The 19,491-nt window shown below is 40.9% G+C and overlaps 1 protein-coding gene and 1 long non-coding RNA gene across 2 annotated transcripts; both read right to left on the minus strand.

Moving 5' to 3' along the window:
- Positions 1 to 3,157: 3,157 nt before the first annotated feature.
- LOC119740635 (tyrosine-protein kinase Src42A-like) lies at positions 3,158 to 14,983 on the minus strand. Its single transcript, XM_038216001.1, has 12 exons — positions 14,977 to 14,983; positions 14,483 to 14,682; positions 12,368 to 12,430; positions 11,450 to 11,546; positions 9,430 to 9,675; positions 8,694 to 8,900; positions 7,282 to 7,463; positions 6,927 to 7,010; positions 5,992 to 6,206; positions 5,096 to 5,233; positions 4,344 to 4,614; positions 3,158 to 3,184 (listed from the first exon to the last, which is right to left on the minus strand). The coding sequence occupies exons 1-12, from the start codon at positions 14,981 to 14,983 to the stop codon at positions 3,158 to 3,160; spliced, it is 1,737 nt and encodes a 578-aa protein (XP_038071929.1).
- Positions 14,984 to 15,537: 554 nt separating this feature from the next.
- LOC119740454 lies at positions 15,538 to 18,016 on the minus strand. Its single transcript, XR_005272679.1, has 3 exons — positions 17,959 to 18,016; positions 17,615 to 17,684; positions 15,538 to 15,583 (listed from the first exon to the last, which is right to left on the minus strand). It is a non-coding gene; the product is annotated as an uncharacterized LOC119740454 (long non-coding RNA).
- Between the last annotated feature and the right edge of the window lie 1,475 nt (positions 18,017 to 19,491).

Consider the following 19,491-nt stretch of genomic DNA (forward strand, 5'->3'; position numbering starts at 1 on the left):
AATGTATTAAAATAAAAATATTACAAAATCGTTATCAAAAGATAATTGGTATTGGTTCATTTCTTTTGTATGAATATTAAATAAAATATTGTTGTTCTCTTCGCTTCACAAAGAAAACAAATCTAAACTCTTCCGGAAACAATAAAAAAGGATGAATCTCAATGAAATTTCGATTGCACTGAGAGACGAAAGGGAAATATACATTAAAAAATTGATTAATTTACAGACAGCATATTCTTAATTACACTTCATTTTAAGCAGCTCAATAAACATGTAATCCTTTTGTGAGTCATTATACAAAAAAATAAATATATATTCCATTATTATTCTATAATTAAACTTGACACCATTAAATTTGTGCAATATATACTCATCTTATGTTCCATATAAGGTGCAGAATGTATTAAATAAAGTGCACTTGATAAATTCGTTGATTTGAAATTGCGTAACTGTATTGAAGTCTGTCACGCTCTTTGTAAGAAGCATTAGGGTCCTTCACAATAAATCATGCTGTGCATTATGCAAAACACTATGCACAGCACGCTGACTTAATAAGAGGAAAGGGCTTGTAAAATATAATTGTGAAATATCCAGACAAATAGCCACAAACAAACGTGAGTTAAATACATTCTAAAAAAACCCGGAAATGTCAGGTAACTGAAGCAGGCTTTAGTAATAGCAAAACAGACGTTATTTTATCAACCCTGTGTTTTGGCTGTTGGGGGCGCCCTACCTGGGGTATGGAGATCGCTTGTATTGTCGTACCCAGCTCCCGACCAATACAAAGGGCGTTTTGGAAAGCTAATTTATTTGAAATCTTTATTGATATATTTTCTTTCACCAGTGACGTGATCTGGGGTGACCAATATCGCGTATGCGCGGCGTTTAATTGCAGTGATCATTAATTGTGCACGATAGGGCTCTGTGCACAAGTACCCCCTCAATGGTAAGAAAGGAAGAGTTTGGGGAGACCATGGAGAAAGACATTGAACGCATTGCTGATGACGCCTGACACTGACACGCATAAGTCGATTTTCAGCTAACTTTGACAGATTTTTGTTAAAAAACGAGTTTGACAGAAAATTTGACAGAATAGCTGTTTTTTGGCAGATTTCTGGCAGAATTCTAACAATGGTTATTTGACAGAAAAACAGCAGATTTGGGAAGAAATGGTACATTCCTTTTTAAAAAATCTTTTCAAATAAACCCTTGCGAAATTGAACAGGTTGACTAGTCTAGGTGCTGAGGTTCACTGGGAACTGGACTATAGATTGATTATAATGTAATTTGAACTTCAAATAAGGCAATATTACAACATCTGCATAATGTGATTTTAAATGGTTATAGTGTATTTCGAGTAATTCTGGGGAATTCGGCATTTTAAAAACTAATCTGACAGATTTTTGAAGTGCGTTTAGCAGAATTTGGTCATGACCTTACGGTCTCCCTGCTGCCTCGAAGACGCCGAGGATTTGTGCACATTCAGGATGAACTAAGTCGTGCATACTGCGTGCTATACGCGCGCAGCGCAGTACACGCACGCGGTGTGTCCATTCGCGACCGCACATTCGCTATTATGCAACCTCGTGCCCCGTGGGTACGATCTTGCTGCGCCATGTTGTTTCCCATCATGCCTTGCGCGATCGTAACCCCTGGAATTGTGTAATTTAAATGTGCCAAAATATGGCACATTATAATAAGGGCTGCAGTTTATCCGTTTTACGTGCCGGCGCCATCTGTAAAATGTTAAAAGTTGTGATTTTGAAGAATCAATCCTTTCAAACATAACGTTTGGACGTTGCGTTATTTAGCAAAGATTTGTATTAAATGTACGTACCCCTTTCGTCCCTTTACAACCACAGATACAGGTTGTTTTTTTTAGCGAAAAACGCGGCTGCCATAATCCATATCGTACAGGCATCGCGACTTTTGAATCACAATGTTTTTTTCGTACATGACGTTACGTGCAAAGCACGCAAGCGTATTATCGGCGCGCCCGGCGTGCAATCTTCGAAATGCGCGCGCAGTACCTGTGAATAGCCAATCAGCGTCATTTACGTCATCATCACAGCCAGGGGTTAGTGTAAGGAACGAGCACGCGCCCCTGGAGTCGAGGCTGGCTATTATGAGCTCCGTGCACAAGTACCCCTTCAACGGCCAGAAAAGGAGAGTCGGGGGAGACCTAGACTGGTTACCGGTCCATCCGCCGCGTATTTCGAATTATCCAAAGTTATTTGGGGCGGGAATTACTTTGGGAGACCATCACAAATTAAATTCGAACGTAGCTTGGCACATTCAGGAAGTCGTGCGTACTTCGCACGAACCAGTACAGTAAAGTACGCACACGCTGTGTGTAGCGTCCACGCACCCACACGGGACTCTCAAAGTGGTAAAAACGCGCCCTCTTTTGTTGGCGCACGGAGCCCATATGAGCTCCGTGCGCCGACGAAAGAGGGCGCCCTTTCACCTAGCAACGACGTCCCATGGGTGGGACATTCCATCCACTGGGTTCTCGAAAGTGGTAAAAAGCGCCCTCTCTGTAGGCGCACAGAGCCCATTAACCACAATGCTCTGCGTTTCCTACACAATACTTTTGAAAGAAATTAACTGTTACCAGTGCCGTTTGATACAGCGGCAGCCCCAGCGATGTACGAGATAAAATGACCTTTTGTACTTAAAAGTACTATTCAGGGAAAGAATCGCGCAATTCCACAGCATGTCATGTATTCTTAGTAGTTTGCACTTGCCTACATAATGTTGCTCAATACATAAAGAGACTCATGGACCACGTAATTAAAGCGATTTTTTGCTGGGGAGCCACAGCCGGACGGTAGTGTTTCTGTATCAAACGACATGGCTGACGTGTTTATGCATTCCTTTTGCACTCAAAACGATTACTGCTCGGTTGGCATGCGAAGACGCTATGGGATTGAACAGACCCATGCGAAAATCAGCCGGGTGTTCTTCAAGCCATACGTCCGCTAACGTCCACGGGCATGCAATGTCGCACATGGAGATCTTGCGAATTGTCAAGAAGCGCCTTCTACATTTCATGTACAGAATCCAGAGGCAGTTGGAGATGCGGTTTTGGATACGTTCGGGTGTAAACGAAATCAGCTGTAGTAGCTAGGCAGAATTATACTTCCCGATTATGTTCCTAACATTTCGATGTGTCCGTGTTCACCTGTAGGGTATGGTAAATAAAGACAAGAAAAACCAAGATTAGTTCCTCACAAGGCTTTTTTAAAGTTTATTTTTAACGTATGGTTGAATTCGGTGGCCGTGTTTGCGACTCCACCAAAGACTTGGTCACCACCTTTTGTCTGACGTCACATCCATAATGTAAGACTCTTGTTTTAAGTATTTTATTGGACGAATGGTGAACCAGTCTAGAACCAAGTAATTAGAATCTACTAGTCTTGGGATAGATTAAAGCGTATCCATAAATACACTGGAAGCTTTACAATTCGTAACAAGAAAGATACCTGGAAAGTATTCAAATCAGTTTAATAAGGTAAGATTCATTTTGTAGACTAGACTCGGCGCCAATGGGAGACTTTTGAGACTTTGGTGGCAGCAAACACACTGGTCCTTTTTTCATTGTTTGCGTCAAATTGAACATGCGCGCTTTAGCTGAAATATGACGTAAACAATATTATTGAAAAAGGATCGATGTATTTGCTGCCACCAGCGTCCCATTACAAGGTTGGTGAAAAATTGTGCTGACCTAAAGCGTATTTAGGAGTAGACGTAGGCCTACCAACATTCAGGGGCGGATCCAGCAATTTTTGCAGGGGGGGGGGGCTTCATCACCAAATCAATGTTGAAATGTAGCCAGGCTTTTTTCTCAGGACACTTGCGCTCCGTAAAATCAAAAGGTGGGGAGGGGGGGGGGGGGGGGGGGGGCTCGTTCCGTACTTTCAATGGAAGCGCTGTTCAAATCCTACGATAGCGAACACTATTTCACAAAATATTGAACATTATACCCACGTACCCCAGCTGGCTCAGTCCGAATGTTGTGCACAAGCGGACATTATTACCTGTATAATTGTCATAACTTGTTTTGGGATGTCAGAGCAGAGGGCAGAGGGGGGGGGGGGGGTAGAGTTCACATAATTTTTACTATATTTCTATGAACATGTTTTTTTGTCAGACACCCCCCCCCCCCGGATCCGCGCCTGACATTTGCGCGCGCATGATAAAACAAATCTGTCCAAGTGTCCTGCTTTTTGCTGTATATCTTTTCTGTTTGCGGTCAGCGGGATATGAACGGGCTCTGTTGGCACAAAACCATGTCTAAAGAAGTGTGGTCCGAAGTTGTCTATGGAAACATTCATCCATACCTTTTTGACACTATCCACGCACTCTACGGTAACGCGAGGAATGGGGCTCCAATCAATCGCCTTGAGGGTATCGTAGTGGCCACTGTCGTGGTTGTTCTCGAAGCCGAAGTTGGTGTTCTCTGTGTTCTGCGAGAGTCGGTCGTCGAAGTCCAGCTCGGTGAAGTACTCGGAGCTCATCTCGCTCAGCATACGGTCCAGCTTGTTGAAGAGTGCCGTGAAGGTCGGCCGGAGGTCTGGGTTCTCGTGCCAGCACTCCAACATGACGATGTACCTTTGTTTGAAATGGACAGGAGGACAGGTCACGTTGCGGTTTTGATATCAAGCAATCTGCTGATCCCATTAACTATCAACCTGTTTAAAAAGGCGCAACTGATTATAGGCCTATAGTACTTATAAACAAAGTTTTGGGGCGGATCCACTTAGTTCCCTTGGGGAAAAAATAATTGATAAAATGGTCGTTTGGTGCGTTTCCTAGATCACTCATTACGAATATGCGGAAAGCTTTCATTATTTCCAATTGTGCGTGTGCTAAAACAGCGCATCGAAAGACCGACTATCAATTGGCAAAACTAATTTCCAGAACAACTTTAAAAGACGTCTGACTAATTACTCTCTAAATGTTAAACACCTTGACGGAAAAAGGCCTAGATATAGAGTGTTCGCTCACGTAAAGTATATTCCTTGATAAGAATGATTCCGTTCTAGCTTTTTTTCTGGTGAACAAAATTGTTCATCCGACTAGACCGACTTACATTTCGTCTGGGCACCCGCCTGGCTGTTCCATTCGGTAGCCGTCCTCTAGTTTACGCACCACCTCAAAGCCGTCCATGCAGGGGTATGGGACGCCCCCTAGAGTGTAGATCTCGTACAGGACAATGCCGAATGACCATCTGTAAATTCACACAGTACAATGAATGGAAACACTTGACGCTGAATAACAGGAAATCTACTGGAAGGTCAAACTAGTGGCTAAATAATAAATCTGTGGATTGCAAGCATCAATGCGATGTGTGCATAAAGAGCTTTTATCTTTTAAAGTTGGATACATTGCAGATAACAATTGGAGATTATTTGCGCCTATAATTCAGAAAATAAACGTTGTCACGTCGTCTTTGCCACTGATGGTCAAAGGTGGCGGAAAATATAAAGATCTCTAAAAAATATCAGTTTTGAATCCATAAAACTCGAAGAAAACGATCATTTTAAATCGGTTGAAATGTCACGCTGTTAATAAAAAAAGAATTCCTGAAGACAAAATCAAATTCATTTCATATTTTGCAACCCATAGAGTCATATTCAAGCAAGGCATATTTTAAAGGTTTTACCGAGTTCATCACAAGCCAGGTCATGACTGAGTAACGAAAAGTGAATGCTGTTGTCTTACAATAACCAGTCGATTGACAAATTAAGACTGAAAGACTAATGACTGACTTATGAGTGACTTGTGATTGACCTGTGTCTGACGGGGTCTACCCGATGTTCCCCAATACCTATGTTCCCCAATACCGATATTCCCCGAAATCCTTAGGATTAGGGTTAGGGTTAGGGTACGGATTTCGGGGAACATAGGTATTGGGGAACATAGGCATGCACCCGTGTTTCACATGTGATGCTTTGTGATATATCTTGGTTACAATTTTCAACTTACACGTCACTTTTGATTGAACACGTGCCCTTGGTGTTAGTCTCCAGACTGACCCACTTCAGTGGTCGTTTCTTCTCCTGGCCAAGTCTCTTGTAGCCCCGCTGATAGATGTCATCGGCCATACCAAAGTCTGAGATCTTGACCACCAAGCCCTCGCCGACCAACACATTGCGGGCAGCCAAGTCACCGTGGTAGTATCGAGTGTTGGACAGGTACTCCTGTCAAGAAAAAAAAATGGATCGGAAAAGGATCCAAATGTGAGACTTTTAGCTGCGTTTGGTGATTCACCAGAGTGCTCGGGGATAAGAGGTCGAAGTATCGATTGTTAAAGTAGACATGGGTAGGCGCAACACAGTCGTGTCGAAGCCATGTACTGTCTTGTGTGAAAATCAACACCAAGTTCGCAATGTGCATGGCATTACAACAAAATTGTAAAATCTCGTATATACACGATCAAACACAAAATCCATTTTAATTAGTTATTAAATTTGAAGACACATTGTCTGAACATTTTATGCAATGTTTAGGCATGTCTCATACCGATCAATCACAATCATTTTCTTTAGATTTGATCTTTTTGGTGAAGTAGACAAAGATAACTAGTTCGATGGACTAGCAAACATTCCAACTTGCACCCAGCTGACTACAGCTGTGGCGGGTCAGCTGGACGCAAGTTGGACTGTCTTCTAGTCAAATCTATATTTAACTTGAGTGCTTTCAGAGTGTATACATCGGGTTAGAATAGTTATCTTCGGATACTTTCATAGCTCATTATAGTATGATCTTACGCTTTATGTTTAAAGTGCTGCATTGAGACTTACCGGTTGCGTTCACATCATTCAAAACTTATTTCATTATCACAAGTAAAAGGGTGCAATTACTGGCGCTCTAATATTTTGAAATTATTCTTTGTGCCCAACGCCCTCACAAAAACTTACCATGCCGCGTGCGATTTGGCGCGCTATCTGCAGCTGACCGACTTCTGTGATGCAGTACATGGGATCCTCAGCTTGCCACTTTTCCTAAGAGAAGAATGGTATACATTATTTTAATTAATTTAGTTTCAAATGATAATAATAATTATTATTATTTGAAATTAAACATGTCTTCGATATATCCGTTCTTTCTGTAAGAGGCTGAACTTTTGCAATTGGAATCTGCTTCCCCTAATTTGAGGAACATAGCAATAAGATGAATGTCTCCTAAAACGTAATTGATAGCGATTGGACAAAGGGCGTGGGTGGGAAAATAAATTATAACATTTTTTATTGGCTGAACACTATCAAAACCTACATCTCTGCACTTCCACAGAAAGCCGAGCAGGTCGCCATATTTCATGAACTCGGTGATGAGATAGTACGGCTCATCCACCGTGCAGCAGCCGAGTATCGGCAGGATGTTGGGATGGGCACCGATGTCGATAATCAGCTTGATCTCATCTAAGAAATCCTCCTTTGTCTCCCGTGTCGCATTAACTGTAAACCCATAGGTACAAACGACAATGGTCATAAATAGTGACTTGACAGTATTGGGGTACGGAAGCGAATGAGAGGTGCCACTAGTAATCACGCTAATTGATCCGACTTGACGTATTTTTGTGACTTTTGCCGGTATAATTAATCATGAACACCAATCAATTAAAAGAAGATTTCATTTTCTGGAATTACAACTTTTGTTCTAAGTAATGTGGTTATCAAACCCATGGCAAAGGGTTTCCTCCGTTTACAACTGAAATCACTGATTAGTTGTAACGGCCGGTTTTGCAGGTAAATGTTAGATGCGCCCTCGATTTATTTCGTATCTCGGTCCGCAGGAAGAACTTCGTCGGATTGATGAACTATTTTGGCCTTTGTAGGTGAAAGAATAGTGCCTCTGTCGTCGTCACGATTTCTACCACTTTTAATAACTGCTAACTGGTTTACTAAATGCCAAAACAGGAAAATAGAGTCGTTTGCACCTCAAACAATACGTACGTCAAACAAATTTGCATACTTGAATTGTTCTGTTTACGAAATGTATATTTTTTGTGTGGGACAATATACCGTTTGCCCCCCTAAACGAGTCCGTCTGACTATTTTTTGAAATAACGACAAAACCACGAGGTCAAGTTGAAATTTGTTGGTTGTGAAGATTCAATTTTAGTATTGTGTTAAGTAAGCTGTGTAAAATCCTTCATGTTGTGAAAAGGGCTGCAGTTGGGATTGGAATCATTTGCCTGGCTATCAGTCATCATGGCAAGACCTCAGTTTAATTCTCAAGGGCAAATGATTCCAATCCCAAACCACGTCAGACTTTTTTAAACAACGAGCAGGATTTTACACAGCTTACATAATACAGCACTGAAATTGATTAAGGCCAGGAATTTGGTCACAGTGTCCCAAAATGTCGTGATCAATTGACATTGTGCATTGATGTGTGACTGAAATTAAATGAAACTAATAGGGGTTGAGGCCAAGGCTTAGGAGTATCTACACAACCAAACACTTCAAAACTGACCTCGTGGTTTTGTCAGGTGGACACTTTTTGGGACATACTGCAGAACCACTTTGCAAAGAAAACCTGGCTATGGGCTTGAGGAACCGACAACAAAGATCCAATGCGCAGTCAGAACAATTTGTATCAGAATGCCAAGAAAATAAAGAAAAATATTTTGAGATATCATATGAAGACAAAATGAGGGCACAAAAGCGGCATCTGATACCCACGTTTAAGACTCTTGACAGCGACAGGTCGAGGGGCGTACTTCTTGATCGTGCTGTCTTTAGAACTCAGGATTCCACTGTACACGATACCGAACTGACCATTGCCAAGCTTCTCGTTAATTACTAGGAGGGAGCGGTCAATCTCTCTGGACTGAAAGTCAGCGTCTGGCTCCCGCAGATCATCACATGATGCATCCAGGTCAGAAGTGCCTAAAAATAAAGTACGTTTAGGTAATTTCAAACCTTTAAGATAAAAATGTCAGCTTATTGTTCTGTCTGACACACTTGGAGCAGATTGGACAGAAAAATTCTGGAAATTCAAAGTAACGGAGGGATTTATTTATTTATTTATTTATTTCAATGTAAGTCCCTGCATGCCTGCGAACAACAGCTAAGTTTTTTTTTGAAAACCATGGCTTCGTTTTTAGTCACATTGAAGACTTCGGTGACCATAATATATGATAATACTCCGAAATTGAGCCACATTGAGCCACAATCCCTCAAACCGCAAACCTACTATCCCCTGAGGCCGTAGCCGGAAGCAAAGCTATCAACAGAAGTAAACTATCCGTGATTTACTTGCCAAACTGAGTGTCACGATTTTGTCGAGAAGAGCTGCAATGACTTTACCGCCTATCGGGGAAGTCCCCCTACCCCCTCTAGTGATGCACGTGCACTAAACTTACTCCCTCTAGCGACGCACGTGCGCTAAACTTAACCCTTCAAGATGAGACCTTACCTTTTCTGCATACCTCCTCTTCGGGGTACCGAACAAAAATGGCTTCTTTGGAGTCAGCCAATGTCTTTCTCCTCTTGATGACGAAGCAGAGTATCAGGGCGCCTCCAACGACGACACAGGCCAATATCGAGCCAACCAGCCAGGCTACGTAGGAGGGCGACTTCTTAGTTGCTGCCGGGCCTGGTAAAGTGGTGCCTGGCAAAGTGGTGCCATCAATATTTTGGTCTAATCTTTTACAAATCTCGTCTGACAAGTAAACAAACGCATTGTTTAAGAATATATATATCTGAACTCAGATTTATTAACAATTATTAACCCAGTCTTTTTGTTTATCATTGCAAAAAGGAGGACACGGTAACTTCTGTACTATATTACCACAGTTTTTGCAACCCGAGTATTTGTATTTTTACGATGACGTTACCTAGGCCCTATTTTTAAGTCGAAAGTATTAATTATTGAGAACATTGAAAGATCTCTGACTCTTTTTAGGTTTGAATGTTTCTTAGTGACTAGTTCGGAACATTCTGAGTGTAATCATCCTTAAAACAATCACAGGCCTTTAATGGTTCCTGGAGAACAACTGTCCTTCTGGTGTTCCTTCAAATAAACTAAACTACTGCTCCTCTTTATTTAGTTTTTTTATTAACAAAAAGAGATGGATCGCCACATATAGGTATGGGAATAAATTCAAACTTTAGAATTGCATGTATTATTTATGTGTTTTACAAGAAAACAGCATTCGTTTAAGGGTTCGTGAGATGATTTTTTTTTTGTAGAAACACTCCTATTGTGCAACTTTCTACTCCTCTTGTAAAAGCATGAAAACTATTTCACATCCCTTTTTGGGTATTTTTTAAAATGATAAGTGTACTTCTTTAAACATTTAAAATTGTTCATGCTTTTCCGGACAACTGAGGGCTCTGTTGCTATGATATCATTGAGGAATAATAAAAGGTTTGCGGAAACACCATGTGCGAATCATTTCTCAACTGAGAAGAACCAGAGGTATAAACTCTGGTTCTATAAACTCTTTTCAGAGCCATTCTCTTAGTTGAGAAATTATTCACACATGGTGTTTCCGAAAACCTTTCATTATTTAGTATCTCCACAATGCAAAGCCTCAATCTTACTTATTACTGAGGAAGACACTGTTCAGTTTAAGGCTTTTCTGTTGAAGATGTGAACCCAAAAATGTGTTCATTAAAACATTTGTGAGAAAACTTTGCTCACTGGCTTATTACCATGCACTGAGACAACAACGAATCACCCCCCACCAAAAAAAGAAAATCGACAACAGCAAAATATCCAAAATTCTGGCTACTTTTTGTGCTGAAATAGCTGTAAAATTGAGGTTTCTGCATGAAATTACATCACAGATTTGCACATGAATATTGAAATTTTCACTAGCATAAAAACGGAAAGGCACAAAAATACCCTTGAAAATGGCGAAACGAAAATTGAAAATAAGGTTAAAGGGGACGCAAAGGTGCAATTTGAAGGATTGCAAAACAACATTACATTGCATTGGCCCTTAAACTATTCGTCTCTTGGAGGGAGTTGGAAGATTAAATAAATTACACATCTGCAAATATGTTGGAACGCCATTAAGATCTTGATTTGTACAGTTTCGGATTATGAGAAGTAATTGACTTTTTGGATTTTTCAAGACAACTGATTGAGACTTGGCGATGACATTTGAAATAATGGTGCAATACTCCAGCTGCGGTCTGATAAGGGTGGTAGACAAAGTACGAAAAAACCTATTTATTTTTACAGGAGCGAAAATTACGCTACACTAAGCCGATTAGCCTTCTTAACAAAATGGGCAATGTGATGGACAAAATTAAGCCTACTGTCAATGAAACTACATAATCCCTCTGTACACGATTGAGAATATTATCTATTTATACTTTTTCGATGCATTTTTTCACAATATTATTATTTTTGAATCAATTTCCTTTTATACAAACAGACAATGCAGTGCTGAGATTAAAGAAAAATACTATTTATTCTTACTTACTTTGGTGGCTTAAATTCTTGGCCAGCTGTTCGTTGTAAGTATTGAATTTCAGAGAGGCCTTCGGTCCTAAATGTTGTTTATCTACAAAGGCTCTCACCTGCACGTACAGATGCAAAGAAATCAAATTTCATTTTTAACGCCACTTCTGTACAATAGTTAAAGAAGACATTGAATAGCGCGAGTCATTCGTTGAGAGGGGATCAAATCACACGGTTCATGCCCCGTACAATCCACTCATTACTTTAATCTGTTTCTGCAGAAAATAAATCAAATTGTCCTTGAACTTCTTTTTGAAACAGAAATACATGACCAAAAGAATCCGAAAATTTTCATTAGAAAATCCACTTCGAAAATCCCTGCTTTTATTTGTAGAAGATAAGTTTCGGTCTCCCACAAATTTGTTTGTAACCGAATGCTTCATCTAAGAAAGCCACTGACCTCTTATTCCTTTAGATTTATTTTGTTTGACCTGTTAAACGTGCTCAATACATCTCCGTTCCGTACGCAATACGTGTGCATTTCTGCTGGATTTGATCATATATGCGTTCATATACGTGCTTGGAAAGCGGTGTTGACTGTTGAGTTAGGTACAAGCAAACCCCTAACATTGGGGTTGGCACACCATAGACGAATTTGGGAATGTGATCACTGTCCACTCACCAGGCCCCCTATCTGTAGGCAAGCTACTGTGCAAGGATACTGCCCCATGACGGATTATCTGAACAAAGCCACCGCAAAGCTTTCATCATTGAAGGGGGCCTCCAAGATAGAAGTGAGCGCGGGTCCGGATAGATTTATAGATTAACATTGTGTTTAGCAATTGGCAAACCTTTTTAAACGAGTCGATTTTTGCTCTAAGCTTTTCCCTAAATCATATCTCGAAATATAATACTCGCTGAAAATTGCAGTCAAACTTACAGTTGCGGTGAAATTTGAGAACTCGTCGAGATTTGTTAGCTCCTTAATGTAAACCTTAGTTTCCTGTAAGCAAGATAATACATTCAAAACATCAGCAATGTTGTTGAGTTCAGTGGTTCTGGGTTGGGTTGGGTTTGTGTGGCTGGGTTGGGTATGGTTGGGTTGAGCTGGGGTGGATGGGTTGGATTGAGTAGGCTATGGTTGGGTTGGGGTGGGGTGGATTGGGGCAGTGTTGTAGGTCTCGAGACCGGTCTCGGTCTCGAGACCGGTCTCGAGACCACTTTTTGCTGGTCTCGGTCTCGGTCTCGGTCTCGGAAGCTGTGGTCTCGGTCTTGGTCTCGGTCTCGGTCCCCTTTGGTCTCGATATTTTGGCTGGTCTCGGGTCGAGACCGGCAATATGAAGCTTTTACAGCTCGATCGATTACTTTGTGTTCACTTCGTTCAGTACCGTTGTTATTTAAAACATTTGCTAGCCCGTAGATCAAGCTTGTTATATATCGCGGTCGGTTTGGACTCGACTGCACGTTGGAAAGTGCCCAAAGTACATGTAAAGCTGCAGCAGTACCAGTCACTGAACGATTTGGAACAAGTTCGGCATTTATCTGTTGAGTCGGCCACATAAAGCAAAGTATAAACTTGTAACAATTTATGCAATAGGAGTCAACCATTTTCGGGGATGTAGTTTAGCCCACCCCTGTGGGCGTAATCACTTGCATTTTGTATTCTGATAATAAATGAGGTGCTTAAAACTAGTTATATTTTTGACCCCACACAATGTTCTCTTTAATTTGGGACAGTATTTTGGAGAAAAAGTCAATTTTTCTACCTGATTTTCCAGCTTTGAACTCACACACTCTTACCAGTTACCACTCACTGTTGCCATGAGAGTGTATGATGAGACCCCATTTCCTGGCTGCTCATTTTGAAGTACCCCATTATTCCTAAAAAATTAAAATCCCGTTCAGAATTTTTTTTTTAAAATCCATATCACCTCGCAACTTGCGGGTCTAATGTACAAATCCACATTCTATGACAGAAATTAAAAAATTAATTCAACATTTTCTAGCTCCCATATTTTAAAATCAAGTACACAAATTTTGTTAGAAGTTAAGTCCTATATTTATTTTAGGAAAAAAGAGGCAATGTAAAATTAAAATTGCATCTTTTATATCCGTTAGAAGTCATAGCTGAAACCAAGGGGTGACTGTGGAGTTCAGGATCCGAGTTCCTATAACAGATGAAACATCTACCTTTAACTTTTTACTTTTGTCACGATTGGGTGCAGACAACATGTCAAAGCCCATATTTCTTAAGTGTAACTACTTTTTGCTCAAGTAAGGTGTCATGTATCAACATGGGCGTCGCGAGGAGGGGGCAAGGGGGGGCACTTGCCCCCCCCCCCTGGAAAAGCACAAAAAAAAAGGAAGGAAAAAGAAAAGAAAAAAAGAAAAGAAAAAGAGGCGCGAAGACAAAGTGGTGTAAATTTAATGAGTTGGGGGGGGGGGAATGTCCCTGCCCCCCTCTAAAACTGATAAATCAAGAATGTGTTGAGAAATACAAGCATTTTTTGGCAACATTTTTTTTGCCCCCCTCTATAAAAAAATCCTGGCGACGCCCATGTGTATCAATTTGTCAACACTGCCACTGGTCAAAATTTTGGTCTGTATTCTTTGTGAATAGAAAGGTTACATTTTTCAACTATAAAAACGTGTCTTTTTTTATTTCGACCATTGTTATTTATTATCAGCGGTCTCGGTCTCGGTCTCGGTCTCGGACCATATTGGTCTCGGTCTCGGTCCGCCTTGAAGGGGCTGGTCTCGGTCTCGGTCTCGGTCTCGAATCTTCAGGTCTCGGTCTTGGTCTCGGTCTCGGACTATCCGGTCTCGACTACAACACTGATTGGGGTGGCTGGGTTTGGTTGGGTTGGGTATGATTGGGTATAGGGTTGGGGTGGACTGGGATGGTTGGGTTTGGTTGGGTTTGGTTGAGTGGATTGGGTTGGTTGGGTTGGGTTATAATTTTTGAATTTCAACAATAATTAGTCCCTGAAGTAGATTTCAATTTTCCTTGCCATTCAATAACTGATTGTGGATTTAGTGATGCAGGCTTGATTACCTTATCATATGGAATCATTTTGACATCATCGGTGAAATATTTGCCATGGCGCAACTCAAAGTCGGTGATGTTGCCGCTCACTTGAATGGGAGGAGTCCAGGACAAGACGGCTGTGTACTGACCAGTGTCCCCCTGATCAGACAATGAGGGCGCTACACAGTCCACTTGGAAATCTAGGGGAACCCCCGATATCTCCACACCTGTAAGGAAATTAGAAATTACAACAAACATTAATAGGTAAATGGGACACGTAATGATCGGGTATGGTATGTGCTTACTTTATTTCCAACCGCGTTTCCAATACTAAGCCCTGGATAGGAAACTTTCTTCCTGTATCCTGATTCGATACCGCAATTGGCTAGAAATGGATTTATATCGTGTATTTGGTGTTGTTATTCACAACGTACAGTACGTGTTTTCGCGAACATTCGTCCACGCCTTCTTTAAAATATTCATTTCCCTTCCAATTTGTTTATACTAATATGAAATGAGACACTGCATGTTGTCTTGTTAAGAACGTAACAGTTTCATATAAAATCGTATTTTCGTAATTCATGCCATGCTCGCGCTGGGACGAATTGATTATGTTTTTTCCCCAGACACCGCATACAAAAACAAATGCAAATGTAACGCACAGGCAAGCACCAGACTATTCCTCATTTGCATACGTGTTCAAAAATCTTGCACATGCAAATGATCCAATACCAGGGTGAGAGAGCAGGTAGTGGGTGGGCGCGTACTGCTCGACACCCTGGGGACGAGGTTGGGTATGGTTCTGCTCGCACGAGGGATATTATGCTAAGCTCTCTTACGGCCGGGCCGCTGAAAAAGAGTAAATACAGGGCCGAATATACTTTTACGTTGTTAGGGCTTTAAAATATCGACTAAACAAGATTTCCTCGAAGATTTTCACCAAGGATTTTCAAATTTTCAAGTTCTTTGTTTTAAAACTTTATTTCCTGAATTTTTATCGAAGCACATAAATATATATTTTCACTTTATCAACAACTTAGACCATCATTAAAAAAGTAAATCATAATTTGAGGTTCAACTTACTTTGTGTCCGGCAGAACTCTCTGTCTTCAGTTTCCAGATAGCAATCTGAAAACATGAAAGTTGTTATATACGGTGTTTATCTTTCATATTTTTTTGGGTACTTTTTAGGTCAAAGGCGAATACCGTAAAGTGTTGTGGTTACGAATAAAAAGATTTCAAAAATACGAACTGGGCTGTTGATTCAAATGCATGCACTCTTTTCTTGGGGGAAAGCTAACGATCGTATCCCACAAGGTGGAATTGATGACAAGACTGTTGAACTATTTGACGTTTGGCGGTCGGGAGCAGTTTGGTGTTAAGTTCTAGCTCGAGAAGGTGATAGACTCCGTCTGTTCCACAGGAGAGACACAAATGCAGAGTCTCCCAGGACAGCCCTGGATTGCTCACGGCAAGCGTTGGCGTTTGACTGCCAATCAACCGCTTTGAAGAAGACGCAGTGGATTTGATATTAAAACAGGTGCAAAAGATTATTAATAATTTAGCTTAGGGATTAGAAGACGATGAGCTACTGTCATGTGCGACGTACGCGTGCAATGCGACGTTGGATTAAAATCTTGCTCACGGAGCAGATTTTTACTCATCTTAATTACGTATGGCATAAAATTGGTGTCTCTCGACAACTGTTTGGAAGTAATCATATTCCAGTTGTGAAATCAATGGCGCGATACAAAATGGCATCAACCGTTTGCAAACTAAAGGAATGGCTATAACGATACTTTTCACATCTTAATCGGCCACATTCAGACTTGGGCTCCAATCACAATACCCTAGCAAATCAGCGACTGCAGCTGTGCAAAATTGCCTAGATTTAAACTTATTTTCCTGAACAATACGCAGCAAAAGCAGCAGCCACCCTAAGGGCCCTGTCACACTTCTGCGTATCCTAATTCCTTAAAAGTTGCGCATTGACATTTTTTTCATACGCAGTCGTACGCACAATACGCACCTCATATGCATCTCTATCGTTTTGTGTAGGTTTTATGTACGCAGATATACGCATGGTACGGCACAGTACGCAGGATAGTTTTGGGCATGCACAAAACTACGCTGCGTACGCTGTTACGCAGGTCATAAGTTATAAATACGCAGCGCATCGGTCCCGCATCGGTCGAGTGCGTTACGAGTACGCTATGTGTTCCTGACGCACCCTGTCAGCATATGAGCCGCCTGTATCGGACGTATGCATAGCGTACTGGAAGCGCAGATGCAACGCACGCTGAACGGCGAGCGGCGAAAATGCGGCGGGAATACGCTCAGAAGTGCGTCAAGCATGCGGTCGGCATAAGTCGGGTGCCCCCGGAGTACGCTCGGCATGCGCACTGCATACTGACCTACTCGCAGCCCGAAAAATAATGTTGTGTACTGCATACGCAACTCATACGCATCTCATACGCAATGGATGCGCTGAATTCGTTACCTGTACGCTAGATGTGCGTCGCACATAAGTCAAAGTGATCAAAAATTTCGACGTTAATTGAGCGTACGGCTGCGTATTGAAAATTTTTGATAAGGAACTCATAAGGAATTAAGATACGCAAAGGTGTGACAGGGGCTTAAGAAAACCAAACATCGTTAGCACCGGCAGCTGCATAGGAATACCAAACTGTATACTCGTGATCCTCTGACAATGTGAAGCAAATAGTTACGAACCGCAAGATCAGCAACGCCAGCTGCACATCAAGTCGAGCTTTACAAGGGCAACAATGGGGATTCGCTGTACTATTGTACAGAGATTCTCACTTTTTGTCTCATTTGTGTTTACGGAAATACGAAGTCCCAGGAACGGACTAAGTTGACAGAATAGTTATACCAGAGAGTAGCGCTATTGGTTTACAACAAGCATCTCGAGAGGCATTATACAAATCTCTTATGTGCAATAAAAATAAGAGAGTTCTTTCCAGCTCTCATCACCCACTAGGCCTACTTACCAAAATTAGCCTCTTTTTACAAAGTAAATATGACTAAATTGCTGATTGTATTTTTTGGAACCCGTTCTTTGTCAAGGCCATTTTAATTTCTCATCTAATCTGAGAGATAATCTGCGGAACAGCGCAAGATTGCAGCAACTCGACTTACCTGGTGATTCCTGCTCAATATAAGCCTCCAGAGATGTGCGCGTGGACTTGGCCTCGTTGATAACCGACACCTAATACAAAACAAATACACAAAAACAAACAAAACAAAACAAAACATTTGCGCATTCTCGTCATCACAAGACTTTCATAAGAATCCGTACATAGTAAACAAAGCGTGACGTCATGACGTCTCAGGTTTATTGTAACGGTGGCTTATTCTTGGCCTGGACAGTGTATGGAATTTTTAAAAAAAATCGGGAAAAATAGGTCTTTTTAAATTCAAATTTAAATTAAATCTTTTCGAAACACTTTCTAGATTGACCCTGAATTGAGCATTCTTCTTACCCCAAAGAAATATTTGTATCCAAAACGGAGACCAGTGAATAAGTATGATTCGTCTTCCTGTGGACAAATAAAATACAAACTTATGGGGTGAATTACGAAAGGAAACTTTAGATGGAATTTCGAAGACTGAAAATCTACTTCTAAAATCCTAAATATGGTATTTTATTTATTTATCTATTTACTTTTTGTGGGTGGGTGGGGGTGAGGAAGAAGGAAGTGTTTTTGTTCCTGCTCTTCATCAACAAACACGTAAAAATATCACTGTCATTACAGCATTACTAGCGGTAAATTTAAACATTGAGTTCCTTCTGATACGAACTACCACAAAGGAGCAGCAACACGGATTGTGTTAAACGTGCGAAGAAAATTACAAATTAAGGTGCAAACCAATCTTAAGAAATTCTGTTTCTAGTTTTTTTTTAAATCGCTTTCGCATCTCAGTGGCTATTCCCATGGGAAAGTATTCTAGCTAAAGTTACCGAAGTGAAGACGATGCGCACTTTCTTAATACGCAAGCTAACCACATTATGAAGGGTCTGTTGAACTTGGATGAACGTGTTTGCAAACGGAAGATTAAACAATCCAAATTAATGAAGGGTTCCTACCGTCTTCAGAAATCCAGCCAGGGAGCAATTTAAGATAGAAAGTTGCTCTGTGATCTGGCTTGGTGCGCCTCTAACTGCATATCCTCCGAAATCTGCAAGACAGTTTTTGAGATAGAAAAACATAAACAACTCTATTGAGTAAACATCTCTGGTGCAATGCATAGGCAGACTGTTAACTATGACTTTAAAACAGACAGCCTTTCGCAAACTCGACCCAATTAAGACCACGAATTCAAAACTGTCATGAGTGACATTTTGGTAACTTTCATGAGATAGACCTAATGGGTAATGGCGGTGTCAGTTGGCAACTGTTTTGAATCGCTTGAAAGGCATGAGTAAACATTGTGTGCATCCATTGTAATACTAGATTGAAATAACAAAGATCAGCCTCTAAGATACACGCAAAGCATAAGGTCTATACCGACATTACAAAATACCATTTAAGTTATTGGTACGGCACTGGCTTCTGCCTTTTCCTCTATCAATTACACAGAGTCTTACATTTTCTGAAAATGTCGAGATTTTTTCCACATAGACTTTTATGCGTTAAGAAGGAATTAAAGGGTAATATATTTGTACCGCTTGCACAAGTATGAGCAAACAATTTATGCATTAATTATTACTTAATAATAACACAACACCATCTGAGATACCTACAAGGGATAAGGTCTAGCATGTTCGTCGTCGGTTTAGCCCTCATATTCGAAAATAATATAGCCTTGTACGGTACCTGTCGAGCGCAATCCGATTAGAAGGTGAAACCACAGCTTTTGGAAACCTCAACGCGAAGCATAAAACTCGCACGGAATGAAAGCAGTAAGGGCTATATCATGTAATTTTTTTTATTAACCTGTTTTGAATTAGGAACAAAATAGTGTTCCAAATGATCAGCTGTTGCTGGATGGGTTACCCTCATTAAAGATGGTTT

This window comes from Patiria miniata, unplaced genomic scaffold (genome assembly GCF_015706575.1).
Source record: "Patiria miniata isolate m_02_andy unplaced genomic scaffold, ASM1570657v1 HiC_scaffold_5, whole genome shotgun sequence".
Taxonomy (NCBI): Eukaryota; Metazoa; Echinodermata; class Asteroidea; order Valvatida; family Asterinidae; genus Patiria; species Patiria miniata.

Bases quoted from the DNA above. Each gene is read 5' to 3' on its own strand.
- LOC119740635 (XM_038216001.1), bottom strand. The intron at 12,431-14,482 runs GTAATCAAGCCT...TCTTGCTTACAG, and splicing joins AAATGATTCCATATGATAAG to GAAACTAAGGTTTACATTAA. The intron at 9,676-11,449 runs GTAAGTAAGAAT...TTTACTTGTCAG, and splicing joins CAAGAATTTAAGCCACCAAA to ACGAGATTTGTAAAAGATTA.